General features: G+C 40.8%; 1 protein-coding gene across 1 annotated transcript; it reads right to left on the reverse strand.

The window, feature by feature from the left end:
* Nucleotides 1-588: 588 nt before the first annotated feature.
* Nucleotides 589-23,467, reverse strand: ar (androgen receptor). Its single transcript, XM_084028885.1, has 8 exons — nt 22,012-23,467; nt 15,707-15,858; nt 15,469-15,585; nt 11,650-11,928; nt 9,953-10,097; nt 5,145-5,275; nt 4,868-5,019; nt 589-4,496 (listed from the first exon to the last, which is right to left on the reverse strand). The coding sequence occupies exons 1-8, from the start codon at nt 23,127-23,129 to the stop codon at nt 4,338-4,340; spliced, it is 2,253 nt and encodes a 750-aa protein (XP_083885011.1). The 5' UTR covers nt 23,130-23,467; the 3' UTR covers nt 589-4,337.
* Between the last annotated feature and the right edge of the window lie 877 nt (nt 23,468-24,344).

A 24,344-nucleotide genomic window follows, 5' to 3' on the forward strand; every position in this document is an offset into this window, starting at 1 on the left:
GCTATTCTGAAACCCAACCATGCTGCCTTTGAGGAGCACAATTAGTCATCCTGTGTCATGTTTCCATGAGGACTTCACTTTGACTCAAATATCCTGCTCAACAGGAAATACATACAATTTAAACAGCAAGCTATTCTCAAAATGCAAGTTAAGTTAAACAGTCAATGTGTTTATCTTTCCCACTCCAAACATTCCGAATGAAAAAGAGGAACACAACCTCACCCATTTTTACGCACCTAAGTGGTTCAGTATAACGACCTCCACCTGTTCTATAAACCACAACTTGATTCCCGACTGCAACTCCAGCAGCCTCGGCACTGGACTTGGTGGTCGGTTGGTGCGAATCTAGGGCTGATGGATGGAAATTCCCTTAGAGCTTTCATGCCAATTCATTAGCTTTATGTAGTAAATGAATATATATATATAGTATATATATACACACACACACACACACACACACACAAATAAAGGATGCGTGTTCTTACTGAGGTCAGCCTCTCTCTTCTTTCATTCCAAGACGACATGTGACCATTTGGATTTGGAGTTAAAATGACGACATATACAGTAACTTGTACAATTATTTCAAACAAACTTTTAATTGCCTTTAAAAGATGATGCAGCTTTACACATATTGAAAAACACACATATTGAAAAACACAGTCACCAAAGGTAAAAATCATACAAGAGATGACTTTAAAAGTCAAAGTGTTAGACACCAAAACAGACATTTAACTGACCAATATATACAGTTACTGTAGCTTATACAAAGAACCGGGTTAATATGCAGTGCATGGGAACATACCAGCTATTGTCCTTTGACATAATACAAACACTGAAGCCTACTGTGATTAAATCATATTAGTATTGAAAATGTACAGGGCAACTAGGTGGCTCACTGAGGTGCCTGACCCACTGGTACTGGAAGTGCCCTCAAACCCCCCACATCTATGTGCATAATAAATGTTAAAAACAGCATTGAAAACATTTGCAACATTATTCAGAACCAGTGTTAATTTCAAGGATAAAGAGTAACAAAATGGCAACAACAGTTTTATAATATAGTGCATTCAGGAAATGTAAGAAGGCCTGATAAATATCTATTTCTGAATTTTGGAAGTTGATTAAAATGTAAAATAGGGAGAGTCTGAATCATTGTACTGTTTTATAATTAATCTGGGTTCTTATGTTTGAATAAGTCTTCTGTGTAGTTACAGCTTCACACTGCTGCTTTCCCAAATTACCGCAGACGCATGTATTGGTGTCAGGGCTATAATCAGCAGCTGGGTGAGTCTCACGGACAACCTGAACTTGTCCACAGCTACTGGAGTCAGTTTTCTCCCCCACAGCACACATTGTATAAAAAGACGAGATGAAGACATTCACTCCTGCAGACGAAGCACTTCAAACGCTCAACTGAACTTTATGAATGAATCAGTTACTATACACTGTCAGTGGTCAACTTATCACTGTACAACAAAATGATGTCATGCCTTCGGACAGACGTCCCGACCAACGCTGACACCGTGAGTCCGTATACAAGAAACACATACAAGGAGGTCCATGCATTGCTTTGTGTAAAGCTCTAGATTTAAACACTTACACGACGCATACATCTACAAGATTGTGAAAGAAATGTGGAATTGTTAAAAGTGTTAGAAAACATTGGTGCAGAGAGTACCAGACGTGAATTTGAAGTTTTGTTGATCTGCTTCACGTCGACCAAGATGTACATTATGTCTCACCACCGTGGCTTTTTGTTTATCAAATAAAATATAAGCTGATATTTGAATATAAAATAATAGAATTGTATTTGACTCCGTGAAGGAATGCTTTTCAACAGTTTTGCTCAAGTGTCTTTGATCAGTTATCTTCAAGGCATTCTTCAGATTTCTTTTCTTGGTTTTCCTCTCAGAGGTTTGGCAGGGCGAGTCAAGGACTTTTACGTTCTCCATGTGAAGGCCTTCCAGTTATACGTTGGCTGTAAGTTTCGATTTGTTGTCCTGGTGGGAGTTACTGCCTTAATCTAAGATCGCTGGCTCTCTGAATCGACTTCTCACGCAGTGTTTGCCTGTATTTGGTGCCATGCTCTCGTCTAGTGTCCCTACAAGTCTCCCAGTCCCTGCTGCTGCTGCTGCAACCTGCTGCACCACGATGCCAACCCCACGCTGGGAGTCGCAGCAATTCATCTTTGTGCTTCAAGTTGCATTACGAATATTCGGTTGTAGAAATCAAAACTCACATATTTCATCCAATTTCACTCATGCCAAGTACCTGCTTTCAGAAGTTTACCTACTGTGTATGAATCAATGCTTTAAAAATGAGTAACATCAAGAAACACATTTGCTGCCGATGTGATGAGAAAACGGATTTAAGTGCGACAACAGTCATGCAAGGTGTTCTAGAGTCGTTGGCTGGAAATGTTACATCATGCTGTATTTCCTGATGACAAGGTGAAATATTCTTTAAAGGGAAAATTCACCACCTTTTATTTGGATGTCCAATCGGTGTTGATGGGGAATGTTAGTTCTGGTTAAACATTGCATAATCGTGATACTCGTTACCTGGAGGGATTGGAAGGAGATACGGGTTTATAAAATGTTACGTTTCTACATCAACAGCATTGTATGTGAGCACATTATTTAGAGGCATGAGCACTTCTATGCTAGTACAGCTACTGAATGTCTACATGATACTTCGACTTTTTAATGATTGTAACACTGAATATCGACATACCCAGCGTTCTTTAAGGTGATGTTGGTTCACTGTTACTCAATGATTTTTAGCTTTTAACATATTTTGCTGCTAAATCAGTTTGACAGCCTTGATATCCTTAAAACACATATTGTAGACCCTTCTGTTGGCTTCTCTCTGAAATCCCTAAAATGATATATTTATTCAGCTTTATTTGGCCAGGATCCACTCCGGCCACATCTTCTATGCAGCCATTTCTTCAGCAGTATAAACGTGGCTCAAATAGGCTGAAGATCAAAGAGAGACTGGAAAGCATCTTTGTCCATAACATCGTCTGCACTCATATTTGTTTTAAACTTCCTCACAATTGGACTTCTTTTTGTAACCATAACCGCAACCAACCATAAGAGTCGCCCCCTGCTGACCCGGCGGTTGCCATGGCTACCCAGAGGCGGAGACTAGAAATCCAAGCTGAAATAGCCTGCAGTACTTCCTTGCTTCCAACTACTTCTAACTAAATGATGGCGGCGCATGCAGGAAGAATCAAACTTTTTTTATTTTTGAGTGTGCTTCAATTTAACGTAGTGAATTTTTCCCTTTCACAGTGTGTCCGTCTCACAACTTCACCTGACCCCTTTATCTTGTCCGCTGTGCTTCCCAAAGACAAAGTAAATAAGCCATTGACTTTATTGTGAATTTAATCTTCATTTGATTTCAAGTGGATGAAGAGTCTTGTATAAATAGATAAAAACAAATATATTGCCGCTGCTTTCGTTTGCTTCGTCAGAAGTTCTAGCGACCCCAGTTGTTGAGAGGCATGTGAGCTCAAGAGGTAGAAACAATGATGTTGGATTTCCTCATCGGTAACTAATACTCTGCTTGCAACGTCACTATTAAGTTTCTAACTAAGAGCGCTTATGACCACACAGTACACTTTATCCTCAATGTACATTCACAAAGCAGGACAATCAATATTTTAGGTTTGTGTGTGATGTAACACATCAAGTTTGTGATATCGATATATCGGATTGTCACAGCAATGGGTTTTGCCCGTTTGTTCGAAAGTTTCAGAAAGATTATGTCAGTTCTATTTTTAAAAGAAATCTGAGTAACGCATTTCTGATTTAAAGGCACTGAAGCTCTTAAATGCCTCTCAAGTCGTATTGACAACTTTCAATTTCACAAGCAGCTTTTAGAAAAAGTTAGTTGATGGAAACAAGTACGTACTGTTTATTTCTGCTCTCTGGGTCGTCTCTTGTTTAAATATATATATGTATGAATATCTTGTTGAATGTACGTAGGTCACATGCAAGTTTTTAATCCTGCTACTTATGTTGCTGTAATGATTTACAGACTTACTGTGTATGTAAAGAAGCTTCTCTGCTGTGACTGAAAACACAAAGTTTCCACTTAAAGAAATAGCAGAGATGTTGACAGCTCGCAGCGCTTCAGATAAAAGCTTTAACAGTTCTGAACAAACAATCTTAATTATGATTAAAAGGGAGCAAACGAAAAACTTGAACTTGATTACAGGACAAGGCTAAGAGCTATAAGACTGGAGATGTAGGGAAATAGTACCTTCATTAACGTTTATGGAGGCAGCAAAGATGAGTCACTTTTTGACAAATCATTTTTTTTAAATCCTTCTACTCGTGAAACAAGATCGGTTTTGCCAAACCTGCCAGGATCTTTGGTACATGTACTGAGATTATTTCTCCGATCATCTCTGGGAAGCAGACCTTCGTGGGGAGGGACTGAGCCTTGACAAAAAGGTCAAATGTAAACTGATGGAGCTTCTTTACCATCTGAAACAGAAGAAATACGAATAAATGATGTCATTTGAACCAAATTGACAACTGGCAGTGTTATGACCTTATTGAGGATTGGAGCGCTCTGAAGTAACATCATTTTAACAGTTTTTAGATTTAAAAGTGTCAGATTTTGCTTGTTTTTTTTTCTTTTGGCTATTAAAAAGCACATCATCCCCTCTGACTTAATTGCCAACACACCTTTGTCCTGCTTTAGACTGTTTTCCATGCTTGTCTTAATTGGTCAAATGGTCATAGGTCTCATATATGACCCAACCATACCTTTTCCTTCAGTTGGGGGAACACACACACTTGAATAACATGAAAAACAACATTTATTTGAAGCCAATGGAAGCTGTGCGTCTCACCATCTGGAGGGAGTCCAGGAGTCGGGTGAGCTGGTAGAACCTCTGAGGACAATTGGTCGCCATTCGACAGTTAACGAGGCGATTGAGTTCGTTGATGTAGGTGAGACGCAATTCGTCGAAGTACTTCTGGCTCTTCAGGCCCTCGACTGGAACTGGTGGAAACAGAAAAGCTGCTATGACTGCAAGCTCGACAGTTGTCTATCTCTTTCTCTCCTGCATGATAAAGCAAAGCAGTTTGCGTTGACATCGATGCTCAGTACTCAGGACTTATGCTTACCAATGCTGAAGAGGAGCAAGGCCTTCATGCAGAGGAACTCTTCCTGAGTGATCTGCAGCAGCAGGAACTCCTGTGAAAGATGTCTCATCCGTATGCAGTGTTCATACATGGTGGAGACGTGCATCCGATGTCTGCGGATGGAAAAGAGGTCAGGATGACAAACCTGGAATAGTGGAAACTTTCAAATCATAAGATGCGGAGGAAAAACTGCTTTACACCTCGGGCATTTGGTCTGTAATGAACAATCGCTGAAGGGGGGAAGGATGTCAGAGGTCAGAGCCGTATCTATTAATGGTGTAATGGGGACATTGTCAGTGAATTGTCTTTATAACGGTGCAGATCTCCGTTGTGTGATCTTTGACATTTGGAGCAAGATGTTAAAAGCACGCAACTCTGTTACACAAGAATCTCTGCCTTCATAATTGGCAATAAGGTTTGGTAAAATGCGTTAGTACTTATATTGTCATAATAGAAGAAGTGATGGGATATTTCATGTCAATCATGCCTGAACAATCTTCAGATATTTCAAAAGGCATGGGAGCAGTGGGAGAACATGCATCAGGATCAAAGTTTCTCTATTCAGCCTGATATAACAAATGGGTCCTATGAGTGAGGACAGAGACAATTTGTAACATATTCTAATGCTGTGAAAGTAGAACTGACTCTCACTTTCAAAACACTGATAAGACCTACTGCACGGAGCTGCTGCACCTTTGTTCAATGCGCCACGCAGCCGGTAATATGTGACTTTCAAACCTCATCGTCGATCTGATGGCTGAACTTTCTGGCTTGAACAAGTCGATGTGGAAACACGAGTGATTTGTAACGGCTCATACAGCCGAGCATTGACTTAACAAGTCTGACTGATGCACCTAAAACAACCAAGCTGCATGCAAAATTTAAGCTTGGTTAATTGGTTTGTTCAACATTTTGGGAAATATGTTTATTGACTTTCTTACCGAGAGTCAGGTGAAAAGACTGATGTCTGTCTGATTATTAATATAGGACCAGCAGCTGGTTAGCTTAGCTCAGCGACAGACAGGAAACAGCTGGTCAGCCTCGTCACATGTTAATTATCACCTCTAAAAGTGACTACTTCTAATATAAGACATGCTATTTCTTGTTTGTATATTCATCTAACTGTGGCAAGAAAATAAATGAGCATATTCCCCAAAATCTCAACCTGCTGCTGCTTTAGGATCAGTTAACAGCGAAAAATGTGTTTCACAGCAGCGATCTGCTCTTTCACTTCAATATAGGCTTGTATATATGTTAATTACCGTAAAGCAGAGAACAGTGTTCCTGATGTGAATGTCGTGGGGTTTCTGAAGGAGAGGTATACAAGTGCACCTGCACTTTTAGTTCAGTGAAAAAGCCAAATAATCTGTCAGTCGCTCCTTAATTCAGTCTGCAATTATGATGACTGCATCGGGGTTTTTGCCCCTTTTAAAGGACGGACTTGGCTCAGCAGGAGACGGTAAGCAGCTCATTTAAAAGATGACAAGGAGCACTTCAGTCCATTACCATTTTATGCTAAATTTCTTTCAACTAGCTTAAATTACCCAGCTTTCTGAATTATATGGCCTCCACCAGCCTCAAAATCTGAACTACTGATCCACCACACCTTGAAAAACTGAATATATTTACTTCTGTCATGATATCAAACATCCTCTTCTTTAGTTTCCAACATATGGATTTTGAATTAAAAAAAAGGTTTAATTTCAATCATAAATCTATGACGGCGTACGAGGGCCACTGTAGGAAAAAAAAGCAGAGAGGTGGGCAATAATCTGAGAAAAAATGGCAAATTTGCGACTTTAAAACTAGCAAATTTGCTAGTTTAAAGTGGCAAATTTGCTAGTTTATTACGATGCTAACAACTGGCATTTATGCTAGCTAACTTCCCATGAATGTTACTTTTATCTTTCTAATTAATCCATCACAATGTGTGACAACGCCTCGCTAAGGTCTTTAGGGTGATGGCTGTTGATGGTTGTTGGTTCATTTTATTTGGGCCAAATTGTTATCTTATGGGTGTTTGTTGATCGGGTCGTTTGGCTAATTGGCTAAGATCGGTTCCCATAGAGGAAGTAAGCATGTAGCTTAACCCGGATGTTTGCCGTTGCTATGACAACAAGTGAAAGCTACCGCTAGCTTAGCCAAACCACCCGATCAATAAACACCCATAAGATGACAATTTGGCCCATATAAAATGAACCAACAATAACGAACAGCCATCACCCTAAGGACCTTAGCAAAGCGTTGTCACATGTTGGGATGGATTAATTAGAAAATAAATGCGACATTCATTGCAAGTTAGCTAGCATAAATGCCGGTTGTTAGCATCGTAATAAACTAGCAAATTTGCCACTTTAAACTAGCAAATTTGTGACTTTTTTTTCTCTGAATATTGCCCGCCTCTCTCGGCTCTGTTTTTTTTTTTTTTTTTTCCTACAGTGGCCCTAATACGCTGTCATATAAATCTGTCTGAGACTCCCTGGTTATTTCCACTCGCTCTCAGTCCAGTATTTACACACCGGCATCTTCTGTGGGCTGTAAGAGGAAAAACACCTGCCTGAAAACATCCCTGAACTGTGGCCAGAAGCCTGAAGCAGCTCAGAGATATGTTTAGATTTACATAATAATCAACGTAATCTGTTCACTGATGCAAACACAGTGGACAAGGCCTCGCTGCTTCATGGAGAGCTGTGTGGATTATAGCTTATTATCTCCAGCGAGGAGGTTATGTTTGTTTGTCATGTTGTCAGCAGAATTACAGATAAACTACCAGTCATGAAACAGATGCAGCCACGGCCAAGGATTACACTTTGGAGTGGTTTTGAATCACAGGTCAGATATGTGCATTATTTTTCACTTAAGCAGCCTTGTCTGGACCTTCTAGCTTTATGCTGTTTTAAATACTTTAAAAGGGGCAATGACATTTTGTCATTAATCCTAACCATTAAAAATGGGCACTTCTCTGATTTACTCATCTGCAAGCGTATTATTTAGCTAGTAGTGTTGTTAAGAGTGTTCTTGGGTTGAGAGGTACTACTTATACAGCGTTTTTCAGAAAGCCTGAACAACAAACTGGTGGTATAGGTTAAAAAGATGCAACCATTAACTGGGATTAACAGGGTTCAACTGAAGGCACCTTTAGTGGATTTAAAGGAAGTTAGCTTTTTGAAGTTCAAATTGAAGATTTGATTGAAATATGATAGAGATTATCGTTGCATCCCATCTGTTACAGCTTATTTTTTACAGACTCTTAGGAGGAGCTAAGGGATCTAGCTGACTTGAAACTGGATCTAAGTAGTTTGGAAATCAGGCTCTCTATATTTCCTTTAAGGATACATAAAAAAACAAAAGTTTCTATCAACACAAACAACTGGCAAATACAATGACCTGCAAGAAATGCATTAGCATAAACATAATCTAAAAACCAATATGGTTTAAACGGCAGCGTTTACAGGCTGCTGCAGGAGTTTACCTAAGCAGTAACGGCCACTGTGCTTCCTCCATGATGCTGTAGTTGAAGCTCCCTGCCAGGACAGAAACATCCCAACACTTTCCACAGTTTGTTAAAAACGAGCTGTCGTGTTGCCTCTGATTGTGCTGTCACATTCAAGGAGAGCAAAAACAGCAAAAAGGGAAAGCGAGCAGGACATTAATGAACCTCCCTCATTTATTCAGTGAGGCACTTTATTGCAGGTTCGCTGAGCAAGAGCCAGCGTCACACTCACTCATACAGTTACACATCAGAACTGGGAACTGCCCAGTATGATCACTAATGTCTGTCAGACACTGAGCAACTTCAAATGAGTTTGGGTTCTGTTGCTCATTAACTTCCCTGTCCAGATTTATCCGGCCGGTTCAAGAAAAAGCCAGACACCGTTCCTTTATTCTAACCTTTTAGTTATATTCATAAATATAAATTCTAATTGGAGTTTTTTGCCAAGCAAAATAAGTGTTTGCAAAAAGGCAGAATATAACAAGGGACAGGTGGTGTATGGTAAAGGTAATTACGCCCATCAAGATACAATTTCTTACCTCTTTATGCATTTTAAGATATATAACTGCAGAATTGGACCCATAATAAAATAAACGTAAAAATAAAAATAAACTGAGCAATGAGCAGTATTTATCCCCTCATCCTGAAAGACGTATGCAGTTTGTTTAGGATAGACGAACATCAGCATCGCACATAAAGTACACACTGAGAATGTGTGCATAGGAGCTGAAATCGTGCTGCTGTGAACTTTACATTTTCCTAAAATTATGTGCAAATCCCCTGCTGTACTGTTTATACGAGATATCAATTAAAAAAATCATTGATTTATAGATCAGTGTACATTTTCTACTTCCAGAGATCTACAGCAGTCAAATTTGACAAGACTCAATGAAACCATGAATATTCCTCACTAACACTCACACAGAACTCACCACTGTTATGAGTCATATTCAGAAGTGAATCAGCTTCACCGCAACTGTGAGTGTTTGAATGCTGCAAACTAATGTTCCTCGCTTTAATCTCACAGTAACAAAAGATCACATGAGGAGGGAATTGGATGAACATGGTCGCAGAAAGCCTGCACAAAATCTTCAGAGATGTCTTTGTGTTTGGAGAGAAGGAGACAGAAAGTGATGAAGACAGAGAGAAACTGATGTCTGTATTATGTATGACGGCGCCGGCTTCCAAGCTGGGGGGGATTTCTATAGATAATGAAGAGCACAGCATGCCGGTCACCCTCCTGATGAAATCATTTTCGAGAACACAATCGAATTCACACATTCAGAGTTGTACATACTCATTAAAGACGAGATCCGGGGCAAAGTAGAGCATCCTGCCGTTGACGTTCTTATAAGACCGCCATCCCAGGGCAAACACCATCACCCCCATCCATGACTGTTGAATGACCGTCATCTGGTCGTCCACGTGGAGATTTCTAAAACCTAAGGACAAAGATTTTGAATCAGAAAATACAATACCATATGGCATATTTTATACTAAATGTAATTCTACAGAAACAGAACATTTATATTAAAGACATACCCCAAACTATTTTGAGCTTCAAACCACTCATTTTTAATTTACTGGAGGGAACACATGAGCAGATTTTAACTGATCTGCCTCCTATCATATCTCATAATTTCTAAAACAAACAAACTGTTAAATAACTTGTGGGGTTCCCCAAGGATCAATTCTAGGGCTGCTGCTTTCTTATATCCACACGATACCCAACTGAAGAAGAAGCAGACATATTGTGCAGTTGAATGATTTTATGAAGAGTCCAAAAACAGGCAAGGACAACGGCCAAGTCACAAAGACCAAAACATTCATGCAAAAATAAAACAGGGAACAGGTAGCCACACAGCTCCATACAGCAATGACAGGATGAAAGACGAACCAACCACAAACAGTGAAAGACAGGACTATGAATAGACTCAGACAACAAGACAAAAGCTGGGAAGACATGAGAGCAGGCTGGACTAATTGGTGGTTGAAACAAATAAAGGGAACAGGGCAAGGCTCACGAGACTATACAACACAGGATGGAAACCCCAAACACAGGAAGTCAAACAAACAGACCACAAGAGGCAGGGAACGTCAAAATAAAACAGGAAACCCAAGACCACGACAAGTATTCAACACCCATGCTCTGGAGGCTCCAGGTGTAAACACATGATAAATATTTGCCCTAATGACACTGTGAAACAGTTATGATTTGGTAATTGGTAAGATTTTGGTCCACAAGCGGCATCCCATCAACCTGAACGAGCTGGAGAAAATCTGCCAGGAAGAATGAGGAACAGCAGTGTGCAAAGCTCACGCCCCAAAGACCGAAAGCTGTTATTGCAGCAAACGCTGGTTTTACAAAGTACTCATGAGTTGCAGTTAAATACGTTGTTTTTAATTAAAAAATTCTGTTGTGGAAAATATTTTTCTTGAATATAGTTTTATAATACTGTCATACTCTTTGAAAAATAAGCGTATTAGAGAAATATCAGAATATCATAATAGTTTGCAAACGAAATAAATATTGAATGGAAAAATAATGTGTAGGTATTGTTTCTTTCGCAAGCCACTGTTGAGTGTGATGTTCGGATTTGTATGAGTCTGACCTTTAATTGTATTTCATTATTTATTTAATTATTTTTGTTTCGTTTGATTTATCATTTCTATTTCTTGTGTGAAGTTAGCTTAAAAAAGAGCTGGTTTACTGCATTGTGTCACAGATTGGCTTATCCGAGAACCATACTCATCGTTTGTTATCTTAAGGGCAAATTCCCTGACTCTAAACGGTATTTAAAGCTGCTATAATAAGCACTAATCACATTTCTACTGTATGATAAGGGTGCCACTCTTTATGGAGCGTTTTAGCGTCCTTCAGCTCTTTGTTTTGGTTTTATGGATCGCAACGTTGCCATTCTGATTCACTCTGGCTGCTGCAATCAACGCTGTCATAAAGCAGCAAAAACCCTTAATAATCAGCTGGTGTCCTACCTGGCAGTCCCTTTGCCCATTTGACCACTTTGACCAGTTGTCTCTCTCCCAGCTCGTTGAGGCTGGTGAGCAGAGTGGCGGCAGAGTCCGGTTGGCCGTAGTCGTGCCCTGCATTCACCACCTCGGGCTCAATGGACTCCAGGATGTTGAGGAAGACCAGTTGGGAGTTGAAGTTGAGGCCCGATTTCGGAGAAATGTTCTGGATGACCTCTGAAGGGTCCTGAAGAGGATGATCCTCTTCAGGGTTTTTCTGTTGTCCAATCTTCTTCAGTTTTCGGGCTACAAACAAAAGCAAGGAATTAATATGAATTATTATTATGTTTTAATGCTATTTTATCACACAACCGGTTAACAAGCAAGCCTGGTCTTTAATGTCCGATCCACCAGAACAGTGTGGTTGCAAATTATATTAAATGACTGATCTGATTGATTTTGACTGATGAAACCCTTTATCTGTCCCTCGTTGTCTAATGAGTTGATACATTTTTCCTGAAACCTCTTTTCCCACACCCACACACACACACACACTAACACACACACACACACACACACACACACACTCTGAGGGCCATGTTTGGCCCACAGGCCGTCATTTGAGCAGCTATGCTCTAAAGCCATGGTGGATATTCTGCTGCCTATGTTTAACTTGACCCATTGCAGATAGATGTGGTATCTCGATGAGGCTGATGATAGCACAGGGTTTCCCTTTTAAAATATCATGACAATACACTGAACTTCTGATTATAAATAAATAAATCACAACCTGAACATACAGTGTACATGCTTTGGGTAGCTGTTTTTGTTGTTGAACATTAAAGTGTGTTGAGATTAAATGTAAAATGTACTTTCCAAATCATGTTAGAAATGTCTCATAGTGCAACTTTATATAACCTTAGGAGGGAAATATCAATTTTACCCAACAATACTCAGACTGATCCACTAATAGCATTAAATATATTGAAGCATGTTCCATTTGAAAGAAAACTCTCTGAACAGATGAGCCTCGTCTAGTGGAAAGGATTGTGGTCATCTTGTATGAGAGCTCGCTGGTGATGTAGACGTACCAGCCGAACCTCCCAAACAGGGGTTATGAGACAACAAAAGGCCCAAAACATAAATAAAAAATACGGTATGTTTAGTTTTTAAAAGCCATGCTCAACTTGACAAAGTCAAGATCAATGAAGAACCTGCAATTTCTTTCCCCACAAATGCTGAAAGTCCAGAGGCAGCTGCTCCATATGACAAACGTAATTGGAGCCAGGTCTTTGATTTGGTATCTGTCGTGTACAGTAACAGTAGTGTACAGCGGACTGATTATATTCAATATAGTCAGTTTAAGACCGCCAGCCATTCACTGCACTCAATGACTGTTTTATTTCCACGATTAAAGAGCCGTGAGCAGTTAAGCTTCAGCTAAGCCCGTTATTTCAGGATGATAGCTGTAACAGAGCATGAGTGACAAACAAACAGATATAGTGACTGTGTGCAGAGTGCGTTGAAGAACAGACATTTCTGTTGTTCACTTGTTTAACTTTGTTACAATCTGCAAAGACGAACGCGCTCTTTAAAATAAGTAGTCAAATTAGTTTGACAATTAATCTGTTTCCATAAAACATTAATTGTAATGCAGTTGCCAGTTGCAGCTTCTGTGTCTCATTAAAACTGGCTTTTCAGTTCAGTTGGATAAATATTGAAATGCCAGTTATAGGCACAACTCAAAAGCAGCAGGGTTGAAAGACAATTGTAGATTATATAAGGATATAAGGATAACTGGCAGGTTTCACATTTCCACGTCAGATCCAAACATTTCAAATAGGAATGGTTAATTAAAAATTCCTCCCCGGGATTCTCAGTTGTGACACAGGCAGGCATCTGATCTTTGCAGAGTGACAGTGTAAACAGGGTGTGGGTTGAGCTAACCTTAACATCCCCATGCTTGAGTTGAAGCCAGTAAAAACAGGAGGTCGACATCCAGACGAACGATTCAATATGGTCTCTGTTACACCCACAGGTTAGATTCAGACGAGCAATTATTTAGTGGCGATGTCGTCTTTGTAAAGAGCTGCGACACGTTGGCCGACCAGCACAATGAGCTTCAGCATCGCAGAGTTTTTCCAGCCGACAGAAGCTCAATTTCACTCAAATTGCACGTGTAAAATTGATTGGACATTTCCTCCTCAATATTCTCCCTTTTTTTTTTTTTTGCACCGCTACCCTCTTTGTCTTTACCTGTCTGAGTCTCAATCATCATCGTTATGGTAACCACCTTCTCAGGTTGCCAGGCGCGACTTGATTGCACAGAGTCCAACCGCCCCCCCCCCCCCCCCCCCTTTTTGTAATGTGTGCCTTTGCAGAAGCCACTTTACTCTCAGGTTGTTGTCCAGGCCAGATCGTCGTTACATCATTAGCTCACCAACGTAAGTTTTGGTGCATCATTATCACTTCAAACTAAATATCTGAGGCCGGAAAAATGACTTGGAATCGCATATTGTAGTTTTCCCGAGAAATGTTACTCAACTTCAGTGATATATTTGTGAAAAGCCAGTGAACAGCCAGCCATGTGAATAACTCTCTGGCTGGTGGGAAAACAGAAGTGGTCACTTTGGATTAGAGGTCATTTGTTCTGAAAGTCAGGTTGAGGTCATTAATGGTCCATTTTTTTTTCGTATGCAAAAAAAATAAAATCTGTGAGCTGCATTTGAATTGCAGACGAGCAGCTTCCTTCACGACGCTGCAAAACGATACAGCGATCCGGGTTTGGCAACAGCAGCCTCCCTGCTCGGCTTCTTTTTGGTGGATGTCATTAGAATTCCGGGAATAATAGGGAATTGAAATTATAAAAATGAAACCTCAGAGCAATTTATAATAACTGTGCTTCTCAATCTTGAACAGATGGCAACAGACTCAAGATTCAGATTTCATTACCCCAAAATATGAGAAGTGAAACAAATACATTTATGATATGATCTAAAGAAACACATTTTATCCAAATCAGTAACTAGAAACCTCCTTCTTCAGTATTTTATGACTCTGCTATTTTTCCAAGCATTTTGAGTAGAAACTCCGTCGGATAATGAGTCCAAATGCATTATTTTTCTGCCTCCACTTCTACAAATGATTGCCATAAATGTTCCCGTGAAATGCCACGAGGGAATTACGTGTCCAGGATGAGAACGTGAGTGAAAGGAGGCTCTTTTTCGCCACGACTAGAAAGGGTGTGCCTTTTTACTTACAATCGCAGCATTAGATCTTATTTTCCCTCCATGGGTTTGTAGGTGACTGGTGGCAAAATTACCAGCATGTCTGCCGCTTTAATTCACATGTCTCATGTCAGCTTTGTGCTTCCAGTACAATTTGCCGCCGTTAACAGAATGACAAAAATGGAAGAGAGTGAAAATTGAACACAAGACTAAAATTAGTCCACTACATGTCAATCTTTACAGCCTAATATGACGAGCAGGTGTGGGTGACACTAAGGAGAAGTGAATGGAACAGGTCTAAATTGCACGGCAGCTCAGTCAGGGGCTTGATTATCAGTAACATCCCCTATTGTGATGATGCTGCAATTGAAGAGACCCGGCTAAGATGTGCAGTGCGGAAAAAATAAAGTACTTGGTCCAAAGAGACCATTAATAGTTTCACTTTTAGGACATCACTTTCTCTGTAGTGGGTTTTGTTTGTACAGCATGGCGTTTATTATAGTCCAACCTGCACAGATGTATAGATTTGAAATGTAACGGATGATACTACTCACAAAACAGTGTGTAACAGCAGCAAAATAATCTAAAAAATTCTTTCTTCTGAATGAATCCATCTTACCTCCGAGAGTCATTCCAGCTTCAAAACACTTCTTCAGCCGACACGACGGACAGTTTTTTCTTCGTAGCTTATCAATGGTGCAGTCGTTTTTGCTCGCGCACAAATATTTCTGTTTGCCTAATTGGACAGAGAAACCAGAGGTAGATAAACAACCTGCTGAATAAACAGAAAAATAAATATATACAGAATCTTCGGTTTACATAATCCCAGCTGAAATAAAAGTGCCTTTAAGTCTTACCTTCTGCGGCTCTTTTGAAGAAAACTTTACAGCTGCCACAGGTGAGCGCGCCGTAATGGCAGCCAGACGCTTCGTCCGAACAGATCAGGCACGTCCTCTGTGGCGGGAAGAAGAACTCCATGGGGAACACGTGCTCTCTGCCAGCCTCGAACCTGCAGTCAAACATATGAAACAGGACTCCTATGAACCGCGAACAGCGACGGGACACATGAAGGCCAATTCGACATCTCACTGTTGATCACTGTGGAAATATATCTGGATGTATTTGCATCAGAAGCCACTGTTGACGTTCCACAGCTTGGACGTATCAACTGGTTCACTGCACAACATTTTATTATCCATTTTGTTTTTTCCCTTGTTTGTATTCGGTTTCGTTTTATCGCTTTGTACAACTAATAGCCCATTTAGGACAAATAATGTGCAACCTTGAGCTCATATCCAACAGCAGTGCGTTACAGTAATGGCCTTTTTCCTTGTTGAATACAGGGTAACTGTAAGCACGGGTGCTGTTCACTGCCCAGAAGCCTGGCTCTCAGCGAGCAACTCAAGAAGGACAGAGGGTGTGATGACAGAGGACGATGTGGGAAAGATTTCAGTGCCAACACCGCGGCCAAGGGGTGGCGTGGGGGGGCTTCAGCCTTGAACACAGAGATTGGAAAATGTTCAGACATAACGTTGCCTTGGTGACGTGCAACTTAGATATCATGGGTCGCTGTAAAAGAGGCAAGGCTGAAGCTCGACTGTGCCCCGATTGATTTCAGGTGACAGGAGACATTACGACAAAGTACTTCAGACAAACGGGGGGGAAATGACTAAATGACTAAATGACTAAATGACTAGATGACAAAATGATAAAATGAAGATGAGTTATCCCCCACATCCAGCCTTTAAGTTTTTGTCCAGCCAATATTATGAAACAATGAAGATCTTATTCATATTCAACACTAATTAAGCCCTGAACCTTCAATTAGACTGGACTTTACTCAGAGTAATGACAGATCAGAGATCAGGGCTGTAATTAATAGTGACAGAGGGAATTTCCTATGTGGTCTCGGATCCATCAGCAGTAATTGTTTAAAAATATGCACGTCAAGATCTGTATGGAAACACTCTGAGGATTGGTCAAAGATGTGTGCTTAACCATGTCCACTTTCTGAATATGACTTGGATAAAACCTGATGGAACACATGAGGATATTTTCATAGTATATCGCCGTGTTATTCAGGGTTTACGAAGGCCGGAACAGCTGTCACATTAGATTTGAGTCCAGGATGCGGCACAATGCTATGTGAGACTGACTTATGTCTGTATCTATTTTATACTATTCTTGTCATCTTTTAAATTATTCAAATATGACTTCACTTATGTTGTATAGTGGCTGATTTGCCATCATATTTTTGTGATACATTATGGTCACGTTCACTCTCATCTTTGAAATGCAACACACACTGTATAGATGCATATATTTTAACAGGAATTGCTGTATTACAAAAATTAACCCCTATTGCAGGAACAATGTGTTATAGCTATGCATCTTCTTAGTTTACATTAAACTTTGTGTTTTCCACATTCTAATTTTCTAATAATGAAGGTCACTAAAATAGAATTTTAGCCATTTAAATTAAGCCAATGCACAGCATAGTTTAATTAATGCAGCAGAGTAGCAGCTTCTGTGTGTTCTACTGTATGTATGCAATATTTGCGATAATTAACATTATAATGCTAGACTTTATTTATAGAGCCCTTTTAAAAACAGACTTATTGTGCCTGATGTGGTAAAATCATGAGAGTAAAGGTAATACAAGACAAAAACATTGCTAATAAAACAAATACAACCGTGCAGTCCGATTCATTTTTAATGTTTTGAGGGAAAATATGTCAGTTACTCTGCAGCCTTAGCTCTTTGTGCAGAGCGTTCTGGCCCCTTTTAGTCGAGAACCAGGACTTGGCCCGACCCGAGGAACCGATGATGCTGCATGAGCCACTTCCGTGATTTCCGAAGAGATTCAAAATCAATGAGCTGTTAGAAACACTTACTTTATTTCACATGTGTGCTTCATCCGTTTGCATCATTTCACTCTGTTTTACTTCCTAAACTAATATGCATCCATTCATTTTTTGACGTCGAAATGAGCCTGGAAACTGTGTCGGGCTAAATAGATTAAAAAACATCTGTTTTCACTCATTTATGAGGTAACGGCTTGCTCTTCCTCCTTGGCCAGAGCACACCAATAATATTGCCAACTAGCTTTCTTTACTGAATCCCTCTACTGTACATTTCTCTCGCTGCAATTCAAGCTCACTGTTGACGGGTAAGTGGCTGCTTTACTCTCAGGATGTAATTCACTTCACTTCAGACACACCAGATCAGAGGGCTCACTTCCCACGCTGCTCTTTGCTACAGGCTCTTTAAATCTGGTTGGTTAAAGATAAATTCATCTCTTCCATCTGTTTGTGTAATACGTATAATCAAAGGTTAAATGCAGCACATGCCACTAAAGCAATACCATTAAAAAGTCTTTTGTCCAACAATTCTAGGAAATTACATCTGTGTGAAGACTGGAATCCCTGGTGTGGCTGGTCCGTCAGCCAGCCTCCCAAAGTTCAGCCAAAAGTACAACTACATATGCCTGCCATGCCATGTACGCTCAGCCCGCGCTGCCGGTTCACTGCCATACAGCAGCAACATGCAGCGGTAGAGTCACAGTCCTTGATTCAAAACCATACTTAAATAAACGTATCCACGTTTCAGCAGAAATGATAGTCAAGCGGGAAAGAAAAATGCATTTTTAACCCTTTTAGATCACATTCCCGGTCATATTGTGCACCTATTTAACAATAATTTACAAAACAATTAATTTCTTCATATTTTATAACAAAATTTGATGTTTTATTCTTCCTGGAAAATTAAGATATGACACATGCTGACATCAGCTTGCACTAATCAATAACAAGCAATAATATCATGAATCGACCTACAATGAGAAGGTTGTGTCCCACCTTCCCATCCCGTTTCACCCGGAAATACGTCACTAGATACTCTTTAGATGCTTTTACAGCTCAGGAAGTTAAGTTTAGGGCAACAAAACCACTTCAAGCTACGATTTCGAGTAAAAAAATCCATTCAGTCTATCAGCCTTAGGCCTGCATAGAGATTGACCAATGGGAGCCATTGCTCCAGAAGGACCCTCCATCCAATCCCCTCGTCCCCTGCTCCTCGTCATCCTGCCTCGTCCCCTCCCTCTCCGCCTCGTCGAATCATGGATCAGTGAGGGGAGGGGTTTGGTTGGGGGGCGGGATACTTTTTTCAAATCTGTCTCTGATTTTCAGAATATAGACCATAGCTTTAAAGTCAACGCACCCTAACTAACGACTAGAATAGGGAGTGACAAACGAGTCATGTGACTATCGACAGGATTCACATGTGTATGTTTGCCCCTCCCACCCTGTGTGGCCGTCCTCCCTCATCATACGTAAGTTGCCTGTAATGCAGCAACTAAAAAACATCCATACTGCTGCAGCCATCGTGCATCTTGTAAAGTTACAAGAAGAGGAAAAAAAGAAGAAAAGCCCAGACAGCTGAATGACGAATGTGTGTAAATAAATACACATTACAAATGGGACTCAGGAGGTTTCTCATTAACAAAGAGGAAGGTTGGATCTCAACCAGCCTTGAAGTCTAAACTGAACCCCATATGGCCCCATGAACCCAGATAGAGGTCAGGCTTTGGACCTCCGTCACCGATCGATCGTCTTTCTCTTCCCCAGCGTTTCCCAACTGTCGGCCCAAATATATATATAAAAAAAAGGCAAATTCCATGTCTTCTTTATTTAAAGCATGAAAGTTAGATCACAGCTTGGTAGGTTTGGCGGACCATGCTGCTATATCTCCTTGTGTTTGGGGTGTTGCAGCTGGTTTCATTGTCCTCACATTAATGAGCACCAGTGATCACAATTAGAACGATGAGTAAACGACTCATAATGAGGAAGTGGAACGCTGCAGAAGGCCCATTGGTCCAGGACTGGATCTCTCAGGTGGTCGCTCATAGAGAATATCCTACAGCCTCAAAATGAGGGAGAGAAAACTGGTTTCCGTCACTACAGGGGAACCAGTGAACACTTCAGCATTAGGTTGTGTGGTTTTGTTCAGTGTCAGGCTCATAAAAACACATGGGGTGTGCCAATATTAATATTTGTATGCTACACCATGTTGTTTATTTGTAAACGTGCAGGGACTGTACATGAGAGAACCACTTGGACTATTTATTTAAACATTCCTGCTTTAATACTTGGAGTAGACGAAACACAGCGGTCCAGTTTTCCAGACGAATGTATTTAACGTGTCATGTTGAGAGGAGACAGATGTTTTTCATGTGCTGGTCAATTTTATGATTTTGGTTTATTTTGCTTCCATAACATTTTTTTTCCAGACAGATCCAAAATACACATTTGGGAGTTTTTTTTTTATAGCTACTTGGTTTATTAGCATGTGTAGATTCCTCCTAAATTCACTTCAAGGATTAAGCATTAAGTTGTGACTAATTTGCATATTTAAACTTTACATTTTAGAAAACTTGTAACACAAAAAATAATTGTCTTAATCAACTAGGGAAGTTACATGATGATATATATTAGTTGAATATTTGATCCTATTCACCCGCCGTGTGTTGCTCAATGTAGTGAATTTTACAATTTAAAGGCCGTTTTCTCAATAGGTTTTTCCTCAGACTCAGAAATCTCCACTTCAGTAGATACACTTTCCACTTTCATTTCTATCTACATTATTCTAACACAACATTTTATTTTATTATTTTTTTATGTCTTATTTCATGTTCAGAGCTCAGTTCTGGAAATATAAGTGTTTGATAAGATAACTCTTTCATGGTGATATCTGTTAACTACATTTTTACTACTATTATTATATTTTTAATATTCATCAGGTGTGTCTCCCTTAATGCTATTATTTTTTATTTACCTTAGTTTATTAGGTGATGCTGTTTTTAAAAAAAATTTTTATCTTTGTGCATTAACCAATCCTCATTCATTTCTTTTTTTATTTAAGTATTATTGTTTTTTATTCTGTCTGCTTTAATGTTGGGATTTTTTAAGCAAAAAAAAAAATCACTGTCGCATCTACATTCCTTGCTTTATCAGATTAGTTAATTTAGTGACAAACAGTTATATATGCAGTTATATGCTGAGCACTGATAGTATTCCTGGAGGCCACACTCAGATTCGGTGGACCACACAAACATAACCCAGCAATTACAACAATAAAAAGCATGTGAACTTTGAAAACGCTCATAAAATGATCAAGCAGCATCTCAAATTGTCACTGAACTAACGCTCGCTTGCCTCCACTTTGAAATGGATTCAAGTCAAATATTGCTTACTTGTAATATTCCAGTCTGTGTGCACTGTCGTCACATCTGACCTATTTATGAAATTAATCTAACAAATTCAGTGATCATTTTCTCTTAAAGGAAAAGTAGATTCATGCCTGCAAGCGAAGCTGCAAATCAGAAGACAGAGAACACACTTCAGTGATACACACTGTCTTTGACTGCAGTGCAGAAAGAAATAGTTTCTTCATTCGTGTTCAAGAGGATGTTATGACCTGCCTCAGACAAAACACTGAAAACTGTCTTTATTTGTATGTTTGTTTAAATGAAGCATGCGATTAGGAACAAATGTGTTCTTGGACAGAACTGTATGGCTATATCAAATAAAGCACATATTTATAATGGAGGGTAGCTCGAATAAAGTAACACGCAAGCTGAAAACGTTTTTAACAAGGGTTGTTTCCACTCTAATAAAATAATTGTATTAGTCATAAAATCATCCATAAAACAAACCATCACTGAAAATGTCAAACATGTGAAGCAGCCATGCATTCCTTGATATGAGCAGCGTAACCGGTTTGGTGCAAAGCATTTACTAAGCAGCATGTAAATGTCATCAAGTCAAAAAGAAAAAAATATGTTCAGTTTGACATTTTTCAATGAAAGAAAATGTAAAATAAATAGATTCCTCATCGTTAGAAAACACCGGGACCTGTCTGTCAGAAATAAATATGAGAGACTAAATGAATTTATATCTGTCTTGTCGTTTGGGTTAAATGATGGTTAAGTATTCTGCCCTTACTGCCCAGCAGATCTGGGCCAAAGACATGTAATATCTGTGGGAGTAACTGAAACGTCATGTCTGCGGTCAGATTAAAGTACACTGGCGACCTGCAGCATTAAACCAGACATGACACAAGTGAATCATTGTTGCCATTATTACATATTATAATCATAGCTGACCTGGTGTCATTGTACGCGACCTCCAGCCATTCGCCCACATCCGTCTTCACGTAGTTGGTGTTGGGATAAGGCTGCCTCAGCATCCCGCCGGGGTACCACTGCTCCGGACGCACGACGCTCCTCTCGTATGGATTACATATGAACGCGGTGCTGCTCCCGGTGGTGTGCGCGTTCATGCACTGTCTCGAGCCCCAGCACGGCGAGCTGTACTTCTCATCCAAAGTGTAATTGCTGCCCCACGACGCCGCGGCAGATTCGCCGTCCTCGCATTTCACTTTGACGCCGTACTGCTCCGACTGGTACGCTCCGAAGTCCCTCGCTTCGTCGGGGGGCTTGTAGGCTCGGCACGCACGCTCCGCGGCGCTCTGGCCGAAGTGGGCCAAATTGCCCGGCGCGGACGGGGCATAAGGGCAGGAGACGGCGCGCGCTCCGTCCAGGTGATCTCGCGCTTCTGAACTTATGTCATCAGCCTCGCGCGGCGGAAAGTTTTGCTCCTCCGCTGATGTCCGAGTGGGGGTGAGGTGTTGGAGACGCGCAGCGCTCTCGGAACTTTTGAACATTTCCACCAGTTGCTTGTGGCCGTGCAGGGGCCGCTCGTACTCGCCCACTGCCCCCTGCGCTCCGGGACAGCTCAGAGGCACGGCCCCGACGCCGAACACACACTCTCCTGGCATCCGTTCGTTCGCGGCGCACGGGTGGAGAGCGGCGTCCATGTCGCCCGTGTCGCTGGGCTCCATGGCCAGCCCCAGAGACACGGACACGGCTTTGCACAGCTCCCGGGCTGTTTCGGAGATAGTGGCGCAGGCGGTGAAGGAGCGGCGGTCGCCCACACGGCAGCCAGCGTTGAACAACTCCTCCCGAGGAGCAGCAGCTGTCTGACAGCACCGCTTTTCCATGTCACGGGCTGGCGAATTAATGCGTCCTGAGCCGAATGTGTTTACGCCTGCATTGTCGCAATCCTTCAGCCCGTCGGCACCGTTTCCTGTTGAGCTTTTGGTCAAACAGAGACGACTTTCTTCAGGTTTAAGCGCCATGCTGGGAGCAGCGTCGCCGGCTTTCATTGTATCGCCCCCAGGCCACATTTTGCTCCAAGACAACTGTCGGGTAGTTTGGCTCATTTCCCAAAAATAAAAGTGTTAACTCAGCCAAGAGACCGAACTTTGCAACAGCAACAACAACAAAAGGTCTCCGATGCAACCGATGCGACTCCCCACGTTGCGAGAACAAAAAGAGGTTTTGGTAGAAGTCCTGAAGGAGCTACAGGAGTAACAAACTCCTCCTAAACGGAGATCTCGGAGTCAGTTGGGTTGGATGAGGAGTCAACCCAGGAGATGGCTTTTGTAGCCTATCCGTCAAACGCAGCCTGCTATCAAAGCAGGGCGTTCATTCATCTGTCAAATGTAACGTTTTCAGGTGCTTCTCACGTTGATTATCCATGCCGGCCTGATGTCTGCAGCCACGCAGTCTACGCGTCTCCGCTGCTGGCTGGATGGACACATGTGGCGCCTCTGCATTTTAGTTTGATTTTTTTTATTGTTTTGGCGAAAAACTTTTACAAGACGTCAGCATTTTTTTTAGAGCACCCAGTAGGTGTTGGGAGATGTCAGCCCGCTTCTCTTGAAACATTCAAAGTTAAGTCAGTTAATGAAAGTTAATTCACGCTCCAGCTCCAGTTCTGCTTTTAACCTGCTGTCCAATATAAATCACAATGCCCAGCACCTGCCAACACTAAGCTGCTGCACTATAACTGTGACACTAATGTCTATAAACATGCACCGAATAATCGGCTATTTCCTATTTATTTGCTGGTCACATTAACACACGTAACATCAGTGTATTAGTTTTGCGCTGGCATTCACACACGCACAGACATAAAGCTCTCAATTTGTTACAGCTGCAAGTCCCTAATGAGCCGAGGAACAACCTTCAGACAATTGGAACAACTAACTTCAGACACTTATTAGGATATAATTCTCTAGTAGTTCAAGCTCTACTGAGTACAACTGAACAGGCTATTGGGCGGATGTAAATCATGATGTCTCCAAATGAAACTTTATTAAATACAGCTGTTTGAAGATGATTCCATAGCAATACAAACTACTTCAACTTCAACTTTTTTATTTCATGTATACAAGAAAATGGAAACAACATTTCTCCCCGTCCCATGGTGAGATAAAGTGCACAGGCACAACAGAGAAGACAATACAATAACACTAAGGTAAACAATAAAGTGCACAACATATGAGACATTTACTAATACTACTAGTAAACAATAAAATATAATAAAAAAAAGTCTGAGTGGTTGTAGCGCAAAAACGTAGATGGTATCTTGT

Source organism: Eutrigla gurnardus (assembly GCF_963514095.1).
Source record: "Eutrigla gurnardus genome assembly, chromosome: 15".
Taxonomy (NCBI): Eukaryota; Metazoa; Chordata; class Actinopteri; order Perciformes; family Triglidae; genus Eutrigla; species Eutrigla gurnardus.

Excerpts from the sequence above, each read along its gene's own strand:
- ar (XM_084028885.1), bottom strand. The coding sequence starts at position 23,129 with ATGAGCCAAACTACCCGACAGTTGTCTTGGAGCAAAATGTGGCCTGGG. Across the intron at positions 11,929-15,468 it reads AGCTGGAATGACTCTCGGAG|CCCGAAAACTGAAGAAGATT; the intron begins GTAAGATGGATT and ends TTTTGTTTGTAG. Across the intron at positions 10,098-11,649 it reads ATGGGCAAAGGGACTGCCAG|GTTTTAGAAATCTCCACGTG; the intron begins GTAGGACACCAG and ends CTTTGTCCTTAG.